This window comes from Erinaceus europaeus, chromosome 4 (assembly GCF_950295315.1).
Source record: "Erinaceus europaeus chromosome 4, mEriEur2.1, whole genome shotgun sequence".
In the NCBI taxonomy this organism is placed as follows: Eukaryota; Metazoa; Chordata; class Mammalia; order Eulipotyphla; family Erinaceidae; genus Erinaceus; species Erinaceus europaeus.
This window is the reverse complement of record NC_080165.1, coordinates 114993122-115019776: the sequence shown is the minus strand read 5'-3', so window position 1 is coordinate 115019776 and position 26655 is coordinate 114993122. Positions and strand designations below refer to the sequence as shown.

The window sequence follows — 26655 nt, the reverse complement described above, 5'->3', positions numbered from 1 at the left end:
CACACAAGAACAAGTATTGTATAATCCCACTTATAAAAGATGTCTCCACAACCTGACAATGCCCATGTTCAGCAGGGAAGCAATTACGAAAGCCAGACCTTCCACCTTCTGCACCCTATAATGACCCTGGGTCTCAGAGGGTTAAAGAATAGGAAAGCTATCAGGGGAGGGGATGGGATATGGAGTTCTGGTGGTGGGAATTGTGTGGAGTTGTACCCCTCTTGTCCTATGATTTTGTCAGTGTTTCTTTTTTATATGTAATTTTAATAATAATAATAATTTCTAAGCTATAAAATTGCTGTCTCAAAGAACTTGGAACTCCTGTTGTCTTCTGTTAACTAGCTTTAAATGACCACTGTGAAATGATGCAGGTGGCCAATACTATTGCTATTTTGCAGAACTATCCAGACCAGAAAAGCAGTTACATAGTCAGGCAAGTAGAAGGAAACTGAAGTTATTTTGAAATTATAGGTAGAACGTAAATTATAGAAATACTTTAATATGGTGATGTATATTTCTATTTAAAAATCTCATCCCTCTGAAATGATAATGTTATTTTTTCATAAATTCATAATCAAATTTCACCCATGAATAGCAATGAAAAGTTTAGCCAGTAAATATGAGAGATTGCTGCCGGAATTCTCTTTAATGTTTCAATGCTAAACTTGAGCTATAAGGAATTATAAAAGTTGAATATAGCTATTCAGTCTAAAATATGCAGATAGATAAACCTGAAAACACAGGGGGCCTGGCAGTGGCACACCTGGTTAAGCACACATATTACTAAGTGTATGGACCAGTGTAAGTATATGTGTTTGAACCCCCACTTCCCCAACTACAGAGGAAGCAGTTCTGTAGCTGTCTTTCATTCTCTCTCCCTCTCTATCTCTATCTTTCCCATCCCCTCTCAATTTCTCTCTGTCCTATCCAGTAAAATGGAAAAATGGTAGCAGGGGCATTGGATTCATAGTGCAGGCACTGAACCCCAGAAATAACGATAGAAGCAAAAAATAAATAAAAATAAACTTACAAAGACAGAGACATATATGTAGAATTTTTGAAGGTTAAAATAGTCCAAACTCCCAGTAAACTTTACTGGGTACTTATTTCTGATCACAAAAGTAACACACCATAGAAACTAAAATATTTTAACGGCAACAACAACAAAAAAATGCCAACCTGTGGACTTTCCATGATCCATTTACCTATGGGTCTGTCGTGGAACATTGAATCAATTGTCTCTGTGTTTCTACTATACATGCCGCTTTATGTATGTGTTTGAGTCCACATCTGTTATTTCTTTAGACATAATCCTCATAAGTAAAACTCTCAGATTAAAAAGCACAGGCAAGCTGAAGGCTTAAGCAAGACTGTCAAATAGCTTTACTTAGACCCACAGTGTTTTTGCAATTTCCTTTTCACCATCTTCTAGCCATACACACAGAAATATAAGGCCCAAAGTAACATTAGAGCCAACTCTGTGATATTTTTATTGGTAATTGTGCCTGAGTAGAACTGTTTGAAGCTGGTGGGATTCTATTTTTCCTGAGTTAAGCTTGCAGAGTCAAGCCTGTTGGGAGTCAGCAAACCACAACAGACGTCACCAAGTCTCTGGTGCATCAGGACATACATACTGATCACAGAGGGGGTCAAGGAAGAATTTTTGTTCTTTGCTTGCATAGGCTTGTACAATTGTCAGCGGATATAACCTTTGCCTTTCTTTGAAGTGTGAACTATCAAAAACTAAACAAACAAGATGAAACATTTTTCTGATTCAATGTGACAGGGCAAAGCGTTATCTGAACAGTTCTTTCTAAAGGTGGAAATATAATCACAAATTTATTACATTTGGTTGTGCATGGTTACTTTAAAAAAGTGGAGCTAAAGAAAAAAAAATCCCTCAGATTTCCTCAGTTTTACTCCTGAGAGTAAACAATAAAATCGAAAATGAGATAAATGTAGTATGACTGACTAAAAAAAAACAAAAACATGAAATTAACAAGAAAATGAGATGAATTGTCCAACTATAAATGAAACTGACAAATGCTAAATCCCGGGTATTCTGATAACCTTGATTCTCTGTGTGGCCAAATATATACTAGATTCCTGGATTCCTTCCTTTCTTGGTGCAATACTTGAAAAATGTAACAAAGTTAGTGGCATTTTCAACTTTTCTGGGAATACTTCTAAATAATCCAGGGGAATTTTGCTAAACCAAAGAACAGTGTCGGCAGCAAAATAAACCTCAGTATATATTATGACAGAAACAAAATAATTTAGTCTTTTACTCATGCAAGCATCTATGAGAACATCTATGCTAAGCAGAGTAAGATGAACTTGATATCTCCTTTTATTAACATGTGGAAAATGATTTTCTACACTTTATTGCTTAAGGCTAAAATGTGATTGATGCTTTGCTAATAAGGAATTGACTGTACTATTTATTACCAGCACTTTAATTAATTTATTCTTATGAAAAGTTATATATATATAGCATTTTATTTAAATTGTTGTTTGCTTTGTTTCTTCACAAAAAAGTATAAAACAACCTTTTTGGAACTTTATTTTTCTCATCTGTGTAATGAGGATAATAGCTACTATTTTAAAGGGTTGCTTAGATGATTAAATGATACAATACAAATGCAATGTCTAAGGGCTAAGGAGGTAGCATAATGGTTACACAAAAAGCTTCTCATGCACAAATGCAATGTCTAGCCCTATTACTGTACATAATAATCTTTCTAATTTGTTCCTTGTTATCTTCTTGATATTTTCTCTCTCCCCCCTTACTATTTTCTATAGTAACTGAAGACAGTGTGTGGACACTCCAGTGGATTGTTTAAAGTCCAGCTACTAAGGGCACAAAGCCAGTATGTCTAGAGGAGCTACCACTTATGAACACTATGTACCTGACACATCTGAAATGCTTTATAAATATTAGCTATTAGCATACCATACACCACATTTTATTCTTGGAATTCTAGAGGGTGGTTATAGTCATTTTTATTTTCCTGCTGATGAAGCTAAGTCTTGGGAGGTAAAGTCACTTGTCCAATGTCACACGAAAAGATTACGACAGCAAGAATTGCAACTGAAATTGCTCTAATGTTCCTGGCTTGAACACTGCACTGTGCCAGACTGCACCATGAATTAGGCAAAATTAATCATCTGGAGTATAACAGAGAAACCAGAAGTAAACCAAAGTCTTCTAAAAATAAAAGATGAAATAGTAGGATTTCTCACCTGTGTATTCTAAGATAAATTCTGGTAGCTACGTGTAAGCCTATATATTAGCAAGAATAATGTAATCCTGGGCCAGGTGATTACATAACCAGTAGAGAACATACATTACAGCAGAGCAGGATACAGGTTCAAGTACTTAGTCCCTACCTGTCAGAGCGAAGCTTCACCAGTGATGAAGCAGTACTGTAGGTCTCTCTCGCGCATTCTCCCCGCCACCCCCCCCAACCCTCTCAATTTCTTTCTGTCCCTATTCAAAATAAATAAATAGATGTTTTTTAAAAGTTTGAAAGAAAATAATAAATACACTTCAAAGGCACCATTAACCAGCTGGTTTATTAGATTTACAGCCTGTGGGGTCAATGGTAAGGACATGTTTCAACATCCAACTGTCATAAAAACAATCAAATTACTTACTCATCTCTTACAATTATTTTTTAAAACCTGCCAAATGATGACACAAAATATATTATGGGTATACATAACTGAATGATTGCTCTCCTAGTATGTAACTCTATATCAGACTCTTTATCCTCAGATATCAGATTCTATGTCTACTCTACAAATCCTAACCTTGCTCCAAGGATGTAGGCATAATTCAGGAATATCAGATAAAACTGGCTGTGGGAAAAACTGAAGGGCATGTTGACCACTATCTGTATTTACCCTGATATGTCCTAAGCAACCTTGGGGGACTAGAGACAGAACTACAGAGAAAACAATTTCTGACATAGCTGTTAGCAACTTAAAAATATAGCTCAACAGAGAAATAACGGGCATTATATTCAGGGGTCTATCAAGAAATCATGAATTCTCCAACACAAATGATTATTGATTTCTCCAAGATCAAATCACAGTTGAAAACTGGCTTTGCCTTGACCCTTCTGACATTTTTGCAACCAACCCCATCTGATTTTGATCTGCCTTTTCCTCAGAGATTACATCTTCAGTCTCTGTTTATCAATATCATTTACATTATTTATTTCCTACTCATTGATTTGGGTTGGGTGTGACTGGACTGAACTGGACACAGAGGTTTTTTTTTTTCTTTAGTATAAATGTTCTCTGAATTCCAGTAAGACCAGAGTTAATATCTAAAGAGTGACTTTTCCCCTGTACTTTCTACTTAGACTACCTACTTGGCATCTACTTGGATATCTGAAAGTCATCTCAAACAAAAGACAATATCCACCTGAATGTTTAATTAGTACCACCTTTAAATATATATGTTTTCCATTTCAGCAACTAACTAGTACACTAGAACCCAACCTCCCTCTTCCTCACTTGCCAATTCATTGGTCAATTCTAAAGATCTCATTTCCAAAATATTTCTTGAAACTACTCATTTTTCTTTTTACTTTTCAAGAAAGTAAAAACCTTTACTTCTTGAACTTCAACAGCTTCCTATCTGATTTCTGTTTCTACTTTTCTGTTTTTACTTTTCAAGAAAGTAAAAACCCTTTACTTCTTGAACTTCAACAGCTTCCTATCTGATTTCTGTTTCTACTCTGGCTCCCATATAATCCCTCCCCTGTACCAGAATGATTTTATGAACTACATTAAATCATGCCACTCTTTATCTGAAAACCTCCTAACAGTTCTTCATCACACCTCACACCTTGGAGGACATCCAGAAACCATTGTCTAATCTACCCACCTCAACAGCTCTAGTTTATCTCCAAAATCTCATTTCACACTATCCTATCCGTTGCTGGCTAAATCACTGTCACTCTGCCTTCTATTTCTCAGACACAGAAAGCTGTTTCTTGCTTTAAAAATAAAGTTGTAGCTTTATGTAAGCTTGTTCCAAAATTTTTGGCTTGTTTGTTTTTGCCTGAAATTCTCTTCTTCAGATATGCCTGGCCTGGAGTTTTATATTGTACCTGGATGTACTGCATGCACACAAAATGGCACCCTTTACTCCAGTTAGCCTAGGGTTTTGAAGGGTGTATTCATTGAATTTCTTTTGAGATAAAATTTGTGTGTCCTTCTGGGGAGCACTTATTGAGAAGGTGGGAGAAAACCGTAAATCACTATTTCCACTAGGTCTCTCCTAATGAAAAACTCATTTGGGCCAGTGGTGTAATAGTATCCACATGCTTAGTTCAGGCTCACCCCTCATTGCAGAGGATTTTAAGATAAACAGGATATATCCACAAACTAGTATCTTGTATGGATTCAGCATAACTTAAAGAGAAGTCCGTGCTTCAGACTAGTCTATGTTTTTCTTTGGATAGAAATCACAAAAGCTCAAGATATCTACCAGTCCCACACTACATTAATCTCACCAGTTCCTGAGGAATAGATAATTCAGTGTGTCTCCATAGTAATGCCTGCAAGCTGTCCCTTTTCTTCACCAACTGAACACCCTGGTAATGATGAGAAAGTCATTTGACAGTTTTCTTTTAGCAAAGTCAGTTCCTCTAATCTCTTTAAATTATCTTATATTCTCATAAGAAATCTCTGAGATTTTTTTCATTATAGTAACCATGGCAGGGCACTAATATACCCAGTTAAGAGCACACGTTACCATGTGCAAGAATGTGGGTTCAGTTTTTCTGAATTTTTTCTCATAATAAAGTATTATCCAAACTGTGTAAATTACCGGACTTAAGCTTAGACTTTCTTTTAATTGTTTGTATACACAATGCAGTAAGCAGTAACCATTTATGGAAATGCTTTATTCTATTCTTAGAAGGACACAAATAAGGTAGATACTATCAGTCTACTCCATGAAAGCAATTGTCCAAAATCCAGCCTTTAATAAGCTTTAAAAAGATGCCACAGCGAGACTCTTAGCATTCTTTTAACTTTTTTTTATTTTAATGAGAGACACAGAGTGAATAATATACATACATAGAAAGGAAGAGAGAGAGATGGAGAAACAGAGAAAGACAGGGAGATAAGAGCATTATGCAGCTCTGGCTTATGGTACTGGTGGGGATTGACCTGGGAACTCAGAGCCTTGGGAATGGAAGTCCTTTGTATAACCATTATGCTGTCTCCCTACCCCTGACTCTTAGAATTCTGCCCACCCTCTTAGCACTCTGCAGTTAGAACTATGCCTATGTGGCTGGAATGTTGGATAAAGCTATAGAAATTCAGCCTAGTTTATAGATTATAATTGTAAAGGACTGATTCATAAACATTTGATGATGCAAATCTTAAGAACAAGTAGTTATTATATCCAGAACCTTTCTCTATAGTAAATGGTAGGGTTACATCTTGTGCTCTTCACACCATATTTACTTCCACCATGGCCATGATTACCTGGTTGGACCTAGACCTTTCTCACAACTTTCATTAAGGAAGCACTAAAGAAAGTCATCCTCTCTCAACGTCATGACAGAGAACATGGTATATATTAATATTAAGAAAATTAGTTGTCTATTTGGTCTGTTTCCAGTAATGGAACAGTTTCTTTTTTTAATTTTTATTTTATTTTATTTTAAACTTTATTTATTTCCCCTTTTGTTGCCCTTGTTTTTTTATTGTTGGAACAGTTTCTTTAAGTCAGACCCTAACTCCTTATGAAAATGACTTGATTGATCTATGTCATCACTTGGTGATTCTCAATGCCAGGTATGATATGAGAAATCATAGTTGTCTATGACTTATTTAACCATACCTGCAACTATCTCTCTGTTGTCTCTAACAGATTCTAGGATCTAAAGATCCAGAGAAGAATTGTGTTTGACTGGTGAATGGAGTTTACTATTGTAGATTTATCCAAGACATCAGATACATATTTTCCTTTTGGAGCCATTTAGCAAGATTGCTTACACTATCACAGTGCCAGCAGTATCTGTACTTTCTAAACAGTTTGGCTAGAAATGGGGGGGGGGAGACCCTTAAGTGCTTCCGAGAGTTAAGGAAATTACTGGGTCACTTTTTGCGTGGACAACAGTACATGTGCAAAATCCAGATCTGGCCTCCAGCTGATTTCTGTCCTAGGAGAGTGAATGCAGAGATGAAGCTGAGGACAGTCACGTTTCCAGTGGACCAGGCATTTCTGTTTTCTGCCTCAGTTTTCTTTGGCTTTACTTACTCATGGTCAATTTGGCTACCTAATTTATATTCACAGTCCTTCTACTAGGGAAATGTAAACCTATAAATTTCACAGCACTTTCTTTTTAAAGGAATTGCAGAGACATGCCTCTTTAGTAATGCCCTTAAAAGAAGAAAAGTACAAACTTTGGGGCAAGTCATTTTTCTAATCAGAATATTCAGCATCTTTGGGTCCCTGTCCTCAATAGTACTTTAAAAATATTTCTTTTTTTTTAATATTTATTTTATTTATTTATTTCCTTTTCTTGCCCTTGTTGTTTTATTGTTGTAGTTATTGTTGTTGTTGTCGTTGTTGGATAGGACAGAGAGAAATGGAGAGAGGAGGGGAAGACAGAGAGGAGGAGAGAAAGATAGACACCTGCAGACCTGCTTCACCGCCTGTGAAGCGACTCCCCTGCAGGTGGGGAGCCGGGGTTCGAACCGGGATCCTTATGCCGGTCCTTGTGCTTTGCGCCACCTGCGCTTAACCCGCTGCGCTACAGCCCGACTCCCAAAAATATTTCTTAGTTACTATGAGAGAGGAGAGAAAAAGCAGAATACTGCTTAACTCTGGCACAAGATGGTACCAGAGATTAAACCTACAGCCTCTGGGACATCAAGTATACAAGTTTTGTACTCTTTAAAAGACTGATGTATCTTCATGGGCACCTATGAATAATTTATTATTATAGTCATGTTCATATTTGACATAACACTAAATACTTTAAGTCTTTACATGACTAAGTAAAATGATTGCATTTATCTATCTACACATGTTAGACAGATTATATCTGATACTTAGTCTTATGCAGAATATATTTTTTAATCTTGCACACAAAATTCTGTATTTATTTTTTATGATATTTGCCTAAGAATATAGGTATTAGTCTCCTTGCATTTCTCAGGGGACTTCCAAAATTCTCTAGATTGTAGTGAATGCTGAAATTGCATGACTGATTGTGTGGTAAAATTATGGAGAGAGTTCTATGTGGAATAGTCACAACATTTTTGGGAAACCTCAGAAAGCACATTTGATGTTGCAAAAGCAAGCACTCTTTTAAACCTAAACTATATACTGGCTTTCCTGAAATTACTGGAGGATTAGAAAGTGCCTCCTATTAAAATGTTTGGTAAATTAACACTTTCATCTAAGTGCATAATGCAGAAACATGGTTATAAAAAATCTACTTTAGATTTTACTTGATAAGTACCCAACTGTTTTAACTTTATATTACCTGTGATCTACTGGTCAAATATACCATACTCACCTATAGGGATAAGGCATTCTGCTGATTGAATACTCCGAAGTTTTAAGTTCCTGTCAGAAATGATAGTTTTAAAATGTTTAGTTATTATGAGAGATGAGAAAGAAAAGAGAATACTGCTTAGCTCTGGCATTAATTCAGCATTTCTTGAAGAAAGGTTATCCTCTAGATACAATACTCAAGAGAAATGATCTCTTTGCTCACCATTGAAAGATACAAGGAAAAAAGCAGCCTGAGGCTGAGAACTCTTGCTAAGTTCTAATCATGCTGATGCTTTGGTTTTGAACTTCCACATTTCAAAACTGTGAGAAATGCATTTGTGAGTTGATGTTCCCTAGTCTGTGATATTATTATAAGTATAAAAATAAAAGAATTAAAAAAAAGACTTCATGAGGGTGCAGCTTAGCTCAAGTTTAAGACAATCACGGTTTATTACATGTCAGTATAGCAGTACATTAACAGTATATTTTAGGTACATTAAAATGGGCAATTATCAGCAGAGGTAAGAATAGGCCAGGCCCATGAGTTCATAAGTTAGTTACCAAAATTCAACTCCACATGTGTAGTCTCTCTGATGAGAGGCAGTATGATAGGTCCTGGGAAGCGGAGCCTGCATGGAGGCCACAGGAAAAGAGGGTGCTGGAAAAGACAGCAAGAGAGAGAAAGCCAGACTTCTGGTAGGCTCACAGTTAAATAACTTGGTTTACATAAGTCCTTCAGCCTGATGTTAGCCGTATGCTAATTATGTTGGTCAGCCCCAGCCTGGTGCTAGTTACATCCCCAAATCAGTGCTGTGTCACAACAACATGTTATTATAGTAACTCAAACTAAGACATGATTTAGTTGAAATTATTACCACTAAAAGTTCTTAAGATGTTACATAGCCCTGGTAGTGGCTGAAAAGCATGAGGTGCTGAGTTCTATCCCTGGCATCCTAGCTGCCAGAATTATGCTCTAGTTATCTCCTCCCTTTAATGTAAATAAATAAATAACATTAGACTTACAGGATTGCTCTTTTTTAATATCATGCAATATTTTATTTTTAGAGATTTAACCATAGTTGACAAGATTATAAGATTACAGGGACATAGTTTCATGTCGTACCCACTATCAAAGCTCTAAATTACCTCCTTACCCTCTACCCCCATCCATTATAGTCCTCACAGAATCTTAAAGATAATTTGAAGTTTGGCTATTTTTTATTTATTATCTATAGTATGTTACTAGATTATACCATTACAATGTACAGTTCCACACCACACCCACCACCAAAGTTTGTATCTCCACCCACCCACCTCCCAAAGAGAACCACCATAGTTCTCACAAGGTTTAGTTTGTGTGTTTCTGGTTTTGTTTGTTTTGCAAGTTTATGTGTTTCAGATCTTTAGATTCCACATATGAATGAAACCATCTGGTAGTTATCTTTCATCTCTTTATTCATTTCACTAAGCATAATCACTTCTAGTTTGTCCATTTTACCCTGAAGGACACAATATCAACATTTTTTATTGCACAGTGGTATTCCATGGAATATATGTCCCATAACTTCTTCTTTAGCTAGTCATCTGTTTGTGGGCATTAAGGCTACTTCAATTCTTTGGCTATTGTAAATAGTGCAACTATGAGCACAAGGGTACATACGTCCTTTCTAATTACTATTTGAATCCACCCCTGGATAATGCCTAAAAGTGGTATTGCTGGAACATGAGGTAATTCAATTTTTATTTAAGGATTTTCCATACAGTCTTTCAAAGGGACTGTACCAGTTTGCATTCCCACCAGCAGTGAAGCAGAGTTCATTTTTCTCCGCAGCCTCTCCAGCACTTGTCATTCTCTGGTTTGTTGATGTAAGTCATTCTTTAGGTGTGAGATGGCATCTCAGCATACTTTTCATTTGCATTTCTCTAGTGATAAGTGAAGTGAAGCATTTCTTCATGTGTCTGTGGGCCATGTATATCTCTTCTTTAGAAAATTGCCTGTGTAATTCCTTGGTATATTTTTTGCTAGATTTTTTTTTTTTGCCTCTTTTTTAGTTCTTTACCAATTCTGAATAGATGTATGATATCAGTCACTTGTCAGTTTGGCTGGGTTTTTTATTTTGTTTTGTTTTGTTTTGTTTTAGCAAGTTTGTGTGTCTCAATTTGAAATAAGATCTTCTAAGCAGCATGTTGCTAGGAATATTATATCATTTCTTCTAAGAAAACTAGTAAGGATATTCTTGATTCTACAAATAATTACAATGAAATTTCTAAAACTCCTATGAGCAAATAAAAAAATGTTAGCAAACAGTCAATTAACCACACATCTTTTCCTAGATAGGTACACATGCTATAAAATATAGTTCAAGGTTTTTTTAAGTTTTTAGTGAAAATTTCTAAATATTATCTTAATCATCAAAATATAGAAATAGTCAATAAAACAGGTAGTTGTTCTTACTAGTATAAAAAACACTAATTTAGACTTACTGTGCTCACACTTATGTTAAAGCTCTACAATTCAATGCCCTTTGTATTTAATTCTATATTGTGTCTATTTCTCTAGTAAACTGGTCATCAATTTTAAGAACAGAGACCTGTTTTATATATTAAACAGCATGGAGCATTCATTAAGTATTAACCACTCAGTACGTGCAGAATGAATGAATTAATGAGAAATGCATAACTAGGATTTTATATTAATGAAGTATGAAATATGGTTCCTGCAATCCAATTTGGAGGACAATACTAAGGCAAATAATGATCTAAGCAGAACAACTTTAAAGATAATAAAAATAGATTGAAAGCAATTGGAGGGGGCATAAAATCTTCATGAAGAAGGACTCTGTACTGAAATAGACAAACAGAAATTTTCTTTCCAGCATGGGAAAGTATGAACGATAACATGATATATTAGTTTCCTACTGCTACTGCTACAGATTTCACAAACTTTGTGGCTTAAAACAATACATCTATATTAATTTATAATTTTGGAGGTCAGAAAAATAGTGAAGTAAGTCTCAATGGACTGAAATGAAGATATTTGCATTCCTTTCTTGAGACTCTAAGAGAGAATCTAGTTTTGTATTTTTATCTCTTAGAGACTTGTTCCTTGGTTCAAGGACTCTATTTTGTTTGTAAATCCACACAGTCTCAAGTTCCACATCTCATTACATTGGCATTGCCTTCCTGTTTCCCACTTTCATATTGTGATTACATTAGGTCCAAATATTCCAAAAGAGTCTCCTTTTATTAATGTCATATGATTAGCAACCTTAATTCCATATGCTATTTAATTCCCCTTTGCATTGTAACCTAACATATTCATAAGCTCTAAGAATTTGAATGTGGAATTTTAGTAGGCCATTATTCTGCCCACCATGCATAGTCTAAGACTTTATCTAGCTTTTATCCAGCAATATGACTTCTTTAGAAAATCTGTGTGTTCAATGTAACATTGAGTTTCAGGACTATGGGAAGGAGCCTACTTTTTAAAGCATGAATATCTGAAAAAGGAATTCCAACCATTTTGTAGCAATTCTTTTTGTGCCAAGTTAGTATTAAGATTTAACATTACTTTTCATTTACGTATTTATATGGTATGATTATAAGGTTTCCTAATTCACAAAATTAGCATAACTTTTAAAAATAAAACATCTCCAAATGTTTGTAATGGTTAGTGAGAGACTTGAAAAACACATTTTCTTAGTAGCCCTTCTGTCTCCTTAAAGTTTGAAGCATAAATGAAAAAGAATTTAAAAAATGTTTATTAAAAATCTAGTTATGGGATGGGATGGAATGGTTGTTCACTTATTACCAGGCCCACAGACTTGGGTTCAAGCTTCTGCTTCCCACCTGCTTGGAGAAGTTACACAAGTGGTGAAATAGTACTGCAAATGTGTATCTTTCTTTCATCCTCTCTATCTGCCCCTTCCCTCTTGATTTCTCTCTGTCTCTATCAAAAAGGAAAAAAATGTCCACAGGGAGCAGTGGATTCAGTGTGCAGGCACTGAGCTCCAACAATAACTTTGATGGCAATAATAATTTTAAAAGACTAGTTATGTGTGGTTCCGGAGTTGATTTTATGTTCTACTCAAGACAGATATAAGAGGTAGGTACAAGGCGTATTAACATATGAAGTTAAACATAGAAATATTTTTCTTTGCATTTAAATATGTAATAGAATACTCATGTCAAAAAGCAGAATGCATTAAAGAATAAGTAAATCATATTACCTGGCTGCAAGATGAATTCAAGAAGGAGATGCATGCAGATCAGAGATGAGAATTAGGAGATTCAGATAAGGAAAACAAGCAGTAAGTCATATCCTATAGGCATAAAGTTAAGAAATTGCTTTGATAATTTGTAGAATGGAAGCAAGATTTAGTTAGAATTTGGATATGGAATTAAAAACAAAGTTTCAAAAAGAAAATTACTAGAGAAATTTTTTTTAATTTTTTATTTAAGAAAGGATTAGTGAACAAAAGCATCAGGTAGGGGGGTACAACTCCACACAATTCCCAACACCCAATCCCCATAACCCACCCCCTCCCATGGTAGCTTTCCCATTCACTAGAGAAATTTTTCATGATGAAGGCATGCCTATACAGGCATCAAGCAACACAGGAATGCTATATCACCTAAGAAAGTTTTAGTGCTTGGTGTTTCTCTGTATCTGAATGAAAGGAGTTGTCCTAGGAGTGGTGTGAGACCCTCACTACACACACACACACACACACACACACACACACACACACACACTCAGCAGATGGATTGTCATTGGGAACCCTATACTGCATCATACAAAGAGTGGTTCGCATATTATCCATATAGTAACTACGATATGGCTTCATCTTTACTTTCCACCTTTGACTCTCCTGCCATCATAATGAAAAAATGCATTTTATAATAAAATAATCTAGGGATAGACAGGTAGCTCACCAAGCAGGATGTATGTCTTGTCAGGCATGGGCCAGCATTTGAACACCAGCACCATATGAGTATGCCATTGCATTAGAGAAAGCTTTCGTATATAACCTTTCTCTCTCTATCTCTCTCCCTGAATGAAAAAAAAAACAAAATTAAAATACTAGGTATGCTGTTTACTGGTTTTTAATCCATTATCTTCTAGTTTTGACTTTCTTAGTTTTTAGTTACTCTCATGGGTAACAGAAAATACAGGTGTTTCTAACCACAGTAAAGCACTTGCCTTAGAAAGATCCAAGAAAGACAATGGAAAAAAATTAAAACAAGCAAATGTTTGCAATTACCAGCAGATGCTTCCATTTATTCTAAGCATTCTTATTTTGTTAACTGTACAAATTCTTAATCATATAAATGTGGTAGTGTGCTGGCCTCATGCTCTTGATTAGCCCTGTCTTCCAGTTGATTTCACATGCCTTTTGCTTCTGGCATCACTTTCCCATGAATACTATATTTGGGGATGCATGAATTCCAGGAGGTACCTGATAAAGACTCAGATTATTGCACAGTTTATTTTTTACTTGTCCTTTGTGCTTTCTTTTGTGTTTCACTGAGACTGTGGCATTGCAGTATGTTTCTCTGAGTCAGCAGAATCATGGACCACTTGCTAGCTAGAGGAAATATGAATGTCTACTTTTTATTTTCCCATTTTTGCTTTGTGGATTCATCTGGTCACCATCCATTCATGCCTAGAATATATGAGTGACTTCATCCAAAGACAATCTTGCATAGCTGTTTAATAAATCAAATGAAGGTGCAGGTCTTGGCACGAGTACTCCTGATATAGAAAATCAAAGATTCAATGTCAGTATTCCAACTAATATGAAGATAACAATAAGAGTACAAAAAATGCAGGGGGAAAGAAGGGACAGTAAATTTGACCTAACTAAATTTTGTTTGACATTTGGCTAGAAAAGATAAATAAAAATGTGTTTTGAAATTAAGGCTCTATCATTCATCATAATGACTAGAACTTTATATTTATATCTTTTTTATATAGAATCAGGGAAGATAGAGGGAGAGGGCGAGAAAGAGAGAGGGAGAGAGAGAGGGAGGAGAGAGAGAAATAAGTAGAAGAGAGAGAGAATAGCATCAAAGCTTCCTTCACTACAGCGGGGGCCAGGCTCAAACTTGGGTCATACACATAACAAATTCACACAATTCAAGTGAGCTATTTCACTTGCTATTTTATCTTTAATGTTAACTCATAAGAGAAAAGGAGTGAATGAAACTTAGGAGCCATATATTCTACTCAAGGCATGTATTTTGTCAATGAATGACCTCCCTAGCCCCAAGCCACTATTTTACTTCTTCTTCTTCTTCTTCTAGCGTTTGCCCTTCTTCCGTAGCCAGTCAACAGCGTCAGGTTGAGCCTGATGTCTGCTTGTTGCTGGCTTTGAAAGTGACTGGGATCCATGTGGATTCAGTTGGCTAGGAAGGATCGTCAGTTTCCCCAATAAATGGGTACTCACGGGATGCACCACGAGAAGGTCGATCGAATGCATCCCAGCTATTTTACTACATACTTCATTCAGCTATCCACTTTAAGTCAACTAGTGTTCAGTGCCAGTTCTATGAAAATCCTTTTTTTTTTAGGAATACAAAAGTCTTTATTTTTACTTATTTATCATCATATGAAGAAACTGGTGGGATTTGTAGAGATTTATATAGAGATTAATGGAGGGTATATGTCTGGGGAGAGGTGAACACTGGTCAAGTTGTATAGCAGGGGAGGTGGCCTGTTCATCAGATCAATTCTTTTAATGCTGAAGTTTTCAACCAAGAATTTGCTTTTAGATCACTTTATGGGAAATTTTTTATTTATTTTTATTTCTAGTTATAAAAATTAAACACTGACAAAAGCCATAGGATAAGAGGGGTTCAAATCCACACAATTCCCACCACCAGAACTCCGTATCCTATCACCAACCTTGATAGCTTTCCTATTCTTTATCTCTCTGGGAGTATGGACCTAAGGTCATTATGGTGTGCAGAAGGTGGAAGGTCTGGCTTCTGTAATTGCTTCCCCACTGAACATGGGCATTGGTAGGTCAATCCATACTCCCAGCCTGTCTTTCTCTTTCCCTAGTGGGGCATGGCTTTGGGGAAGTGGGACTCTAGGACACATTGGTGGGGTCATCTGCCCAGCGAGGTCTGGTTGGCATAATGTTAGCATCTGGAACCTGGTATCTTAAAAAAGAGTTAACATATAAAGCCAAACAAATTATTGACTAATCATGATCCTAAAGGCTGGAATAATTCAGATGAAGAGTTGGAGGGTATCCGTTTTGTAGATAGTTAGTAGACCTATTTTAGTTATAGTCCAAAGGGCCATGACTATACTAGAAAATCCATTTCTTTCCCTTACATTGCTGTTTTGGTTGTCCATCCAGAATTTATGAGTATTTAACTAAGTATTGTCAAAAGTCCTAATATTGGTATAAGAAAATATTGAGACTTTAGATACATAGCTACATTTTCTTTCATAAATAACTAACACAGAAAAGGCAAAAAATATCTATCAGGTAGTCCTCTGTGTCTACAAAATTTGTCACCCAAGGAGAACTTGACAGAAATGTAGAATTTCAGGTTCTCAACATGATCTGTATATCCAGTATGTGCATTTTAACAGAATCTTCAGGTGACCTGTATGCATAGTAGCATTTGAGAATCATAACTCCAAAATAGCAGCTAAGAGGTATCTTTTGACAGAGTTATTTTATATCATTACCAGAAGCTAATGAGAGAGGGAAAGATTAAAAAAACTAGAAAGGAAGTGGAATTATAATATTTACACATGTAGGAGTTGAAATTTCCTTCTCCCAAACTGCTTTTGAACTTCATAAACATAAATATAAATGAATGCCAGGAAGAAAATTAAGTCTTATTGAGCTCTTTCATACATACTACCTTCTCACTTTCCTTTTATTTTGTTTATATTATCTTTCTTTATATTATTAGAGGTTCTGTTTATTCTGACTAAATTAAGAAGAGAAAAAATTCGCTTTGGCATCTTTCCGAACTTTTTGAGGATGTCTGGATTATCTCCCTTTCAGACTTCTGAAGGTCTTTTCACTTGTCTAAGACATGAAAGCTTCCAGAATGTATCTCACTTGAAAAAAAAAGAAAAAAGACAGAGGAGAGGGCTTTTTTTCAGACTTTGTTTAGTAAAGTATTTAAATATTGTTTGATTTTACGCATTCCACTTTTAAACACATCAGTCAAACAGAGATGAGCTAAGAACATTCAAAATTATATATATTTGTATGTACATGTACATCGTGTATTATAGGTTTTCTCTCTCTCAACCTTTGTGTGTATGTGTGTGTGTGTGTGTGTGTGTGTGTGTGTGTGTGTGTGTGTGTGTGTGTGTGTGTGTGTGTTTGAGCAAGTAAGGCCACAAGCAAAAAAGTTAAATCCCACATGAGTTTGTCTAGGGAAATAAGGCCAGTAGAAGGCCTAAAGACACAAGTTCACTATCAAACATATGACACAAATTTGTATAACTCATGAACATCAAAGAAACCCCTTAGTCAGTGTGGACTGAAGTTTGAGTTCTCAATCAGGGAACCTCTGTAGTATTAACTAGAGCATTAAATATTCCACTGTAAAGATCATGCAGCCTTAAATACTAACCATGATTCGTGGACCATTATCACAGCTCCTAACTGCAATTACAATAATATTTATATTATAGAGCCATTTCTTTATTTTTAAATTGAGAATGAGAGAAAGGCCAGAGTCTAGTTCTGTAATGTTACGTAGTGCCAGTGATCAAAACTAGAAGTCATATCCTCTATTCAAGGCATGTACTTTGCCAATAAATCACCTCCCTGGCCCCAAGTCACTATTTTACTACATACTTAATTCAACTATCCACTTTCATTTATTTTCATTGTTTTAACTCAATCCATCTTCCATGTTTGCACTATTAAACTACCACTATCTCTCCCACTGAGTCACTGTCCAATTCTCTCTTCAGTTACCCCTGTCTTTGATTTCCTCTACTTCTGCATTGTCATGGGAAACATACATTTCCAAAGTGAGCCATATTTCAAGAGTTGAGTGATTGACTTTTCAGCTTTATAATAAATCCAAGAAAGTATAGTCAACTTTTGAGTACAGGGAAATTTTCAATTTTTGCTTTTAAAAAGAAAGATTTCTTAATTTTATGACATCTTCAGTTTGCAAATAACTTACATTTTAATCTCATAGTATTCTTACAGGAAACTTAGTGGGATAGATAAGGAGTTATTTCCACTATACCCATTTATAGATAAGTTTGAGGTAATGCTCAGTAATGACTTCAAATGGAAAGGTTATGCAACCCTAATAGTAAGCTGTCTTGAAGAGCCACTTCAGAAATTTCACTTTTATAGCTATTATTTCAGAAGTTACCACACCTGAATATGAGGTTGTGACAAGTGCACTGTAACACCACTGACAGTCTTTCATAACCAGAAGTGGGTTCTAAGATTCTGGAAATGATTTGGCTAACTTTGTCTTATAGTGGTACCCAGAATTAAACCTGAAATCCTTGAGTCTCATGTATTGAATGTCTTTTGCTCAGTGATGGTGTTACTTCACACCCCCTGACTCTGCAGTAAAAAAAAAAAAAAAAAAAATGTGAGGAATGGGGAAAGAAATAAAGTCAAAAAATTTTATACTTCAGAATTTGTGTTCAAGTTTTCTTATTTTTATATCTTAGTTTTGTTACTTCATTTCTCTGAAAGACAACTGTGGGATGTTCTAGTTCATATATGCCTAATGAATAGAAACTTATGAATTTGGGGGTGAGGGAGTACTCAAACTGTCACTAAGGCTTTCTGAAAACTGTTATCATGGGGGAGGAGGTGAGAAAGCCTGTGGTGGGGCTTGGGGGAGGGCACAGAACTGTGGTCGTGGGTGTAGTATGGAACTACATTCCTATAATCTTTTGATCTTGTAAATTATCATTAAATCACTAATAAGACATTTAAAAAAATAAGGTCTGGCTAGAACGTATCACTGTCACACACCAAAACATCAAGTATTCTGTAATGGAAAGAATAGCACGTCCTAGTCCTCAGCATAAAGAGGGGGCAGGTGGTGGGTTTTACCTCACAGAGTTCACATATTATCATGTATAAGGAAGTAGGTTCAAGTCCTGGGTCCTCACCTGCAAGGGAAAAGTTTCCCAAACAATGGATCAGTGCTACATGTGTCTCTCCTGCTCTCTCTCTCTCTCTCTCTCTCTCTCTTCTCTCCTGCCACTCTATTTTTTTTTCTGTCTCTCACCATCTATCAAAAAAAAAAAAAAAAGATTGCTGGAAATAGTGAAGAAGTACAGGCACCAAACCAATAACAAAGAAAGCCTCTAATGAAAGAAAGAAAGAGAACTAAGTGAACAAAAGTTTTCCTACAGATTTACTCTCAACACTTATGCTATTGTACTTGTTCATTGTTGACTGACTGATACAGTAAATATCATGAATTAAGATACACAATGAAATACTACTTTGTTACAAAAAAAATTAAATACTTTTATGTCTGCAGCTCTGAGATCCCAGTTCAATTCCCAGGACCACCATAATCCATAATTGAGCATATAAATAAATAAATATTTTTAATTCTTTCATTTGCAACAATATGGACAGACCTAGAGGGCATTATACTTAGAGAAATGCATAAGGTAAAGAAAGACAAACACTATATAATTTCAGTCATGGCAGGTACATAAATAAAATAAGTTATGTTTTAGACAGACCAAATTAATGACTATCAGAAAGGAAGGAGAGAGTTGGCAAGATACTTAAATAGTGTACTTTTTTTTGCATGTGTGAGGCCAGGATTTGCGCCCAGTTCCCATTGCACTGAAGATAATTTGAGTGCAGAGATCTCATTCTCTCCTTCTTCCTCTTCCTCTCCCTCTCCTTCTCTCTTTCCCTCTCTCTCTCCCCCCTCTCTCCCTCTCTCTCTCTCTCTGCCTCTCACACACACACACAAAAGAGAAATAAAAGAAAGTAAAAGGAAGTAAAAGGAAAGTAGTCAATTAGGTAAAAGGACTCAATTGTATAGAGAAAAGTAGAATTGGATTTTTACTGGTGAATTTATTGCAGTATAAATAGTCTCTGATTTATAATGATGCATATGTGAAGCTTAATGTTAAGATGCAATGTTACTTCAATTAAAAAATTTATCTTAGAGTTAGAAAAGAGGTCTGGTGCCAATTAAAATCATGGCTTCTAGGGCCAGACAGCAGTACACCTGGTAGAATGCATATGTTAAGAGGACCTGGTAGGGGTTGTATAAAAAACTGGGAAATATTATGCATGTACAAACTATTGTGTTTACTGTCGACTGTAAAATATTAATTCCTTAATAAAAAAAATGCACGTTACAATGCCAGTGCACAAGCCCAGGTTCAAGCCCTGGTTCCCACTTGTGGGGGAGGGGGGAACTTGCTGAGAGATGAAACACTGCTGTAGGTATCTCATTCTCCCTCTCTATCTCCCCCTTCTGTACTGATTTCTGTCTGCTTCTATCCAATAAGTAAAATTAATATTTTTATCCTGACTTGTATCTTTAAAAGTACAAAGGAGGGGACTGGGCAATGACATATCTGGTTGAGTGTATACATTACAATTCACAAGGACTAGGTTCAAGTCCCTTGGTACCCATCTACAGGGGAGAAGCTTCAAAAGTGCTACAGGTGTCTCTCTTTCTGTCTGTATCTCTCTTTTTCCCCCTTCCCTCTCAATTTCTCTCTGTATCTATTCAATAAAATAAAAACAAATAAAAATATGTTATAAGGTGCAAAGGAAAGTAACAGAAGGCAACTAATAGCCACAGTCAGAATCAGATTTGAGAGACCTGGCCTATAAAAGGATCCAGAGCTTGATCCTTGAGATTTTCCCTTCTGCTATTTCTCCTTTTGTTCATTCATATTTAGAGAATGAATAAGAGAATGATTGGCTGTTGTTTAAGTACCTGCTGTGAAATCACACTGTGAATCTGTCAGCTCAATGCTATCCCATCTCACACCACTCCTTTTCCTCTCTTTCCATGTTGCAGTGGAGATGTGCACTGCCTTGTATGGTTGGTCTCTAGACCAAGTCTTTTTCCATACTGGTTGGCATAGTTCCTTAAGATTAGTTAAGGCCAGAGTTATTACATCTCTATTTATTCTGAAGGACACTGTAAATTGTTTCAGCTTCTTCTGCTTAGACTACATTAAACAAAGTTGATAGACCTGTTTTTCTTTTATTGCTCATTTTGAATTTCACTCGTGAAGCCAGGGAAGAGGTAGGGGTGTGTGTGTGTGTGTGTGTGTGTGTGTGTGTGTGTGTCCGTCCTTATTTGAAATGATGAAAAGGAAAAGACAAAATTTTAAGTCTATTCAATAGTTGGGAATTTGTCTTTAAAGATTAAAAGAAAATAGTAGTATAAATAAAAATATAAAATATTTTGAAAATAGCTGAGTGAGAAAATGTTCACGTTAAATGAAATCTTGTGGACTGGGGAAGTAGTAGTATGGTTATATAAAAAAGCCTTCCATGCATGAGGCACCAAAGGTTTCAGGTTCAATCTCCGGTACTAGCTTTAGCACTGAGCAATGCTCTGGTAATAAATAAATAAATAAATAAATAAATAAATAAAATGAAATTTTGTGAGAGTAGGTTGATATACTCAAAATAATAATAAAACACTGAAATGAATATATGTAGTTAAGTTTTTATTTAAAAAAAATACATACACTAGAGGCCCAGAAAGTAGTTCAGTGTATAGAGTCCATGTCTTTCATGCATGAGACCCTGGGTTCAACCCCTGACACCACATGAGAATATGAAAGACAATAATGATAGGACTCATTGATTGGTGGACCAGTGACTTTTAAATTTTTTTAAAATTTTTTTATTAATTTAATAATGGTCAACAAGACTGTGGGATAAGAGGGGTACAATTCCACACAGTTCCCACCACCAGAGTTCCACATCCATCCTCTTCATTGGAAGCTTCCCTATTCTTTATCCCTCTGGGAGTATGGATCCAGGATCATTACACTATGCAGAAGGTGAAAGGTCTGGACATAGAAATTAGCAAGTCAATCCATACTCCCAGTCCATTTCTATCTTTCCCTAGTGGGCAGAGCTCTGGTAAGGTGGGGTTCCAGGAAACATTGGTAAGGAATTTTTTGCCCAGGGATGTCATTTGCAAGTTGGTAGCTAAGAAGCATTAAGATACAAAGCAGAAAAAATTGTTTAATAACCATGAACTTAAAGATAAGAATATAGCAGATGAAATTTGGGGTCTCCATTTTGGTAAAAGCTAAGGAGTCTATTTTGTATACCAAGGAGTATATTTTGTATACCAAAATTTACTAATTTTGCCTGAACCCCACAGCTAACACGCAGGTGGGCTAAAGATATGTCTGGGGAGATGGTGTCAGAGGTAGGAATAGTACTAGAAAGCTGGATCAGAGAAGAGAGTAGCTCATATGTAAACCCCACTTATCTGATCTAGGGCCCATATTCAGCACAAGAGCCTCTATAACCCCTGTATGTCTGAGCTCCTATTCCATGGGCCTTTGTCTTTCTTTCTTTCCTTCTCTAAAATGTAAATTAAAAAAATGAGCCATGGGTATGGTACATGCATGAAGTCCTGGGCTCATTCCTCAGAACTAAATTTTAAAAATTCATTCTCTGGACAGACTGTAAATATTTACTATTAATACTTTATTTTTTTAAATAGTCTATAATAAAAGCTTATCTCAGTAGTGATTAGAATATACATAATTTTACAGGAATCTTCATAGTTCCCTCAAACAAGAAATTCAAGTTCTAAATCAGTTACATCTTTGATTCTTTTTATATCTGAATTATTTAGTATTGTGATTGTCTTTTTGTTATAGCTTCAAGCTATAACATATACATCTAACATATACAACAAAGTGATTTTGACTTGTCTGTTAATACATCTGTGCTAACATTATTAGCTTTCATGTTTCTTTGACAAAAGAATAGAACTACTCTACTTCCCTTATAATGGAAAGTTAGATTGACTCACATCTTTAGAAAAAAACGTGATAATTTTTTTTATTCTACCTTAAAATCTATCTGTAGCACAGTAGCACATTCATTGTGCATGTTAAGGTTTATAAGAATCCTCACAAGTCACAAAAAATGAGACCTCTTTGTTCTATAACTGTCCGGAGCAGTTATAGAACAGTCTCTCCACCAACCTCTTCTCACTATTCCGATGAGCCAAACATCTGACCATACCACCTAATTTAACTATAATAAATAAGATACTATCTCAAAAGGCATGGTGTTCACTATGAAAGGGATAAATCATAGATTTGCACATTTGCTGTTATTAAGTAACCATGTGAAATAAAGAAAAAAATATATCACAACCTCTAAAATTCTAGCTACAAAATATAACAAAACCACCTTGTAAAGAATTTGTGTAATACAATGATTTTAGGCCAGCCAGTTCTAGCATCTTGTCAGTTTGTCCCAATCCCTTGAGTCTGCAACTGAGCCAAAAAATACATGAGCCAAGCTTTCTCGCAAGATTTCCTGTACTTCCTGTTTCTATGTGAGCCAGAAATACCATGAGAGTGACCTTTCTTAGGGGTATTTTTGCACTTCTACCCTGGGTTGAAGACAAACCTATACTGGGGAAACTTTAGAAATTGTGCAACATCTTCAATTTTCAAACCCTCAAATAAAATAGATTCCTCTTTGAGATCGAACATTGAAGATAATGATTGGTTATTCCTAACTTGTCTGCAGACAAGTCCATGTTCAGTGATTCGACATCTCAGAACTTCTCCTAAGCAAGTTTACAGTTAAATAAGTAAAATAATTTAATTATTGTGGAAAAATATCCTCATCTTTTAAAAACAATTTTTGAAGAAGTGTGCAGTGAAGAGCTATATTCTTAATACATTAGTATATATAACATATTATTTCATATATTTGTTTTCTTTGTTCTTAACCCCTTTGTTCCAAGGGTCAGGATATCCTGATGCTAAGTACTATTGCAAAGTAACTGAACAAAAATAAAAATAGTCAAACACTTAGGAAACTCTTCAGTTGTTATGTCAAGGAAGTTTGTGACTGAGAATGAGTTTAAGGTATTATTCAGGAAGTATGTCAGTACAGTACAACAGCCATGGAGTGCATCTGAAATAAAAGTGTTTCAATTCTAGAGATCCAGCGTATCTCCAATCTGATGGAAGGGTAAGATAAGAATTGGGAGCGCTGCTGTCAAAAGTGTTGGAAGTGTCAGACTGTTTCTCAATTCCATTCATCTCTTCTAGAAGGAAGTTTTCTCTCCCTCTCTCTCTCTCTCTCTCTCTCTCTCTCTCATAAGCAAATCACTGTTCTCTAATTTGGTGTGTGAATATCTGGTTGTTACAGAAAAATCTGTTTGCTCTGGATTTTTACAATGGAATTCACAAGTGTCTTTTATTGTTGTCTTATACCCTCAAAAAACATTGACCCTTCTTCACCTATTAAGAAAGAGTCTGCCAGTGTACTTTTCCATCTAAAAAAAAAAGAAAACCCACATAGTTCACCGTAAAAAACAAAAATTATTAACCACAGGTTTAGGGCAATAATAATGGCAATAATAAAATTACAGTAACCTTTTTTAGTTTCAACTTTTAAACAACAAAGTGAGGACCATGAAAGTAATATACATGTACAAAGCTCTGTGTCCTCTCCCCCAAGTCTTCTCTTCCCTAAAGAAACATCAACTATGACTGTGATAAACCACCCCAAAAAGGAATGTGGTTCAGGAACAACAATTCGTACATCAGCAAAATAAAATGCCAAGCAAAATAAAAACACTTTGCAATGTAGAGATGTGAAGAGGGGAGAAAAAATGGGATTGTTACGATGGCTTCCAAGAGAACAGGAGCTATCCACGTGAATGGCGAAGTTCAAATTGTCCCTACAAACCCAATTTACTGACAAAAATGTCAAATACAATACCACCCCCTGTTTATGTCTAGAGCTTTTCATATAAGCTACAGGGGGGCATCCCCTTTTGTCATACCAGTTCAGACTTCCAGGGTCAGTGCCTCATCTCTGAGTTGCAGGACCCAAAGGCAAGTATAGTCTAGAATTGTCCTCAATTGAACCACCCTCAGGTGTATGTTTTGTATGTGTGTGTGGGGTGGAGGGGGGTTTGCATAGCAGTTACTAGCCCAAATGTTAACTCCACAGTGCTTTGTCTCTGGGAGGTGAATTTTCAACTCTCTTTTTTCACTATCATTTAAGTGCCCACCCACCACCCATGAGAATCCTTTAAAGTCATTGCTATTTTTCTTTGAAATGTATTTTCAGCCATCCCAAGCTATATGTGCAAATTATGCAGCCCTACTGCACATATGCATAAGGCTCTTGGTGCTTCCCCAATTTACTTCTCTCACAGTTAGTTTTGGAATGTGATTTGGTGTTGTTTCCTTTCCAGCTGAAGGGCAGTTGAGGTTACAAAGGGATTTGACTACTAGGCAAAAAATATATATATTTTCTGAGAATAAATGACAGCAAAATGGGGAGGGAGGGGTGTGACCTACCTAAGGGAGTGTGTGAACCATGAGGCTAAGGATCTATCCAAGAGCATTCAACAGAATAAGCCCATCCCTAGACATAGCAGACAGGAAAGGTGGACCCTAGCCAGATCTTCCAGAGAGAAGCAGCTGCAGCTCAGTTCTGCCTCATGCTGCTTTCCTGGTTTTCTGAGAGCTCCTTGGAGCTTCCAGGGCTGAAGCCAGGGAAGCTTCTGGGCTTCCTGCACCAGAGAGTCCCTACCTGACGCTTCCAGGTAACTGGTCTCTGGGGGATGCCTCCCAGAAGCTTGCAAAGGGGAGCCCTGCTTTTTTCCCTAAAGTCCTTAGAGATCAAACAAACCTTTTGACAAACTTTCACAAGCACCATAAGAGGGCTGAGGACAAATAAATCAGAAGAAAAGAAGAACAGCGAATGCTCAAAAAGAAAAGAAAAGAAAAGAAAAAAACCTCCATGGCTTTTCCCCGTTGTTCCAGCTGTAGCCTGGGATTAATTAAGTGCTGTGAAGTCAGTGCCTGAGAGAGAAGGGGGGGGGGTGAATTCTATCTCTAAGGAAGGAATACAGTAACAGTTCTCACCAGCAAGAAAGCTCGGGAAGTGAATCGCTCTCCTTGCCAGTGTTTGTGGAGGGACTAGAGAGACAGGGAGACTGTGCCAGGCTGGAGGAGGCTTGCCTTTCCGAAGCTGGAGAGAATTTTACAGGGGCTCGCCTTCCCAGGCCCGGGAAGAATTTCCCCTCTGGTAGCAGCAGCCTAGGCGGCGGCAGCAGCAGCAACCCTACCTCCTCTTCTGGGGAACAGGGCAGAATGCCTGTGCTGGAGCGCTATTTTCACTCGGCAGAGCTAGGCAGAAGGTGGACGGCCCCAGAAGGTGTGCTGCCCTCCTCCCTGAGCAGCCGGCCGGGGTGCCAGCAGGGGCCGCTGCCCTGGGACTTGCCAGAGATGATCAGGATGGTAAAGCTGGTTTGGAAGTCACAAAGTGAGCTGCAGGCGACCAAACAGAGAGGCATTCTGGAGAATGAAGATGCTCTTCTCAGCTTCCCAGGTAAATTGTGAAGTGTGAAAGGTAACAAGGTCAAGGCTGATGACTTTCAGTCCCTTGCTTCAAAAGTCCAAACCTAAAAAGGGGAAGATAGGGAAAAGTCAAGCCGTATGATATAGGGTCCGAGGCTGTAATTAATGAATATTTTCTTGGTTGGAGAAATGTAATCTTAAGAATTAAGCGCGCTGTGATAGGAGGAGCATTAATAGAATGGAAATCCAGAAACTTGAGTTTGAGATTCAGCTCACCACATGCTTGCCCTGTGGCAAAACCAAGTGAAATTTCCTGAATTTCAATCCCCAAAAAGGGGAGGGAGGGAAGAATTGGATGCTTTTTTTTGTCTTCATTCTGCTCTACAATTCCTTTTTGCAATTCAGTTATCTCAGAGGGAATATTCTTCTCAGATCCTTTTTTGTAATATTTTCCATAAGTAAAAATATTTCCATTTCTTAATTATAGAACTACACCATGTATGTGATAGTTTTTCAGTGACCAGGTTTGACTAGGGAGCTAAGCGTGCCCTAAGAAAGTTGAGAAAGTGCT

The 26655-nt window shown here is 36.6% G+C and overlaps 1 protein-coding gene and 1 long non-coding RNA gene across 4 annotated transcripts in view; one reads left to right on the top strand and one right to left on the bottom strand.

The window, feature by feature from the left end:
- PDE7B (phosphodiesterase 7B) overlaps positions 1–26655 on the top strand; it is a 424310-nt gene that overhangs the window by 188351 nt on the left and 209304 nt on the right. The window contains exon 1 of one of the 3 annotated variants that reach the window (XM_016186829.2): positions 25612–26115. The exons of the other annotated variants lie outside the window; for them this stretch is intronic. Within the exon in view, the coding sequence (XP_016042315.1) occupies positions 25878–26115 (238 nt within the window). The 5' untranslated portion in view covers positions 25612–25877. Of the gene's footprint in view, positions 1–25611; positions 26116–26655 lie in introns of those variants that run through there. 3 annotated transcript variants of the gene reach the window in all.
- On the bottom strand, positions 13787–25759 carry LOC132538138 (uncharacterized). Its single transcript, XR_009549578.1, has 2 exons — positions 25650–25759; positions 13787–14288 (listed from the first exon to the last, which is right to left on the bottom strand). It is a non-coding gene; the product is annotated as an uncharacterized LOC132538138 (long non-coding RNA).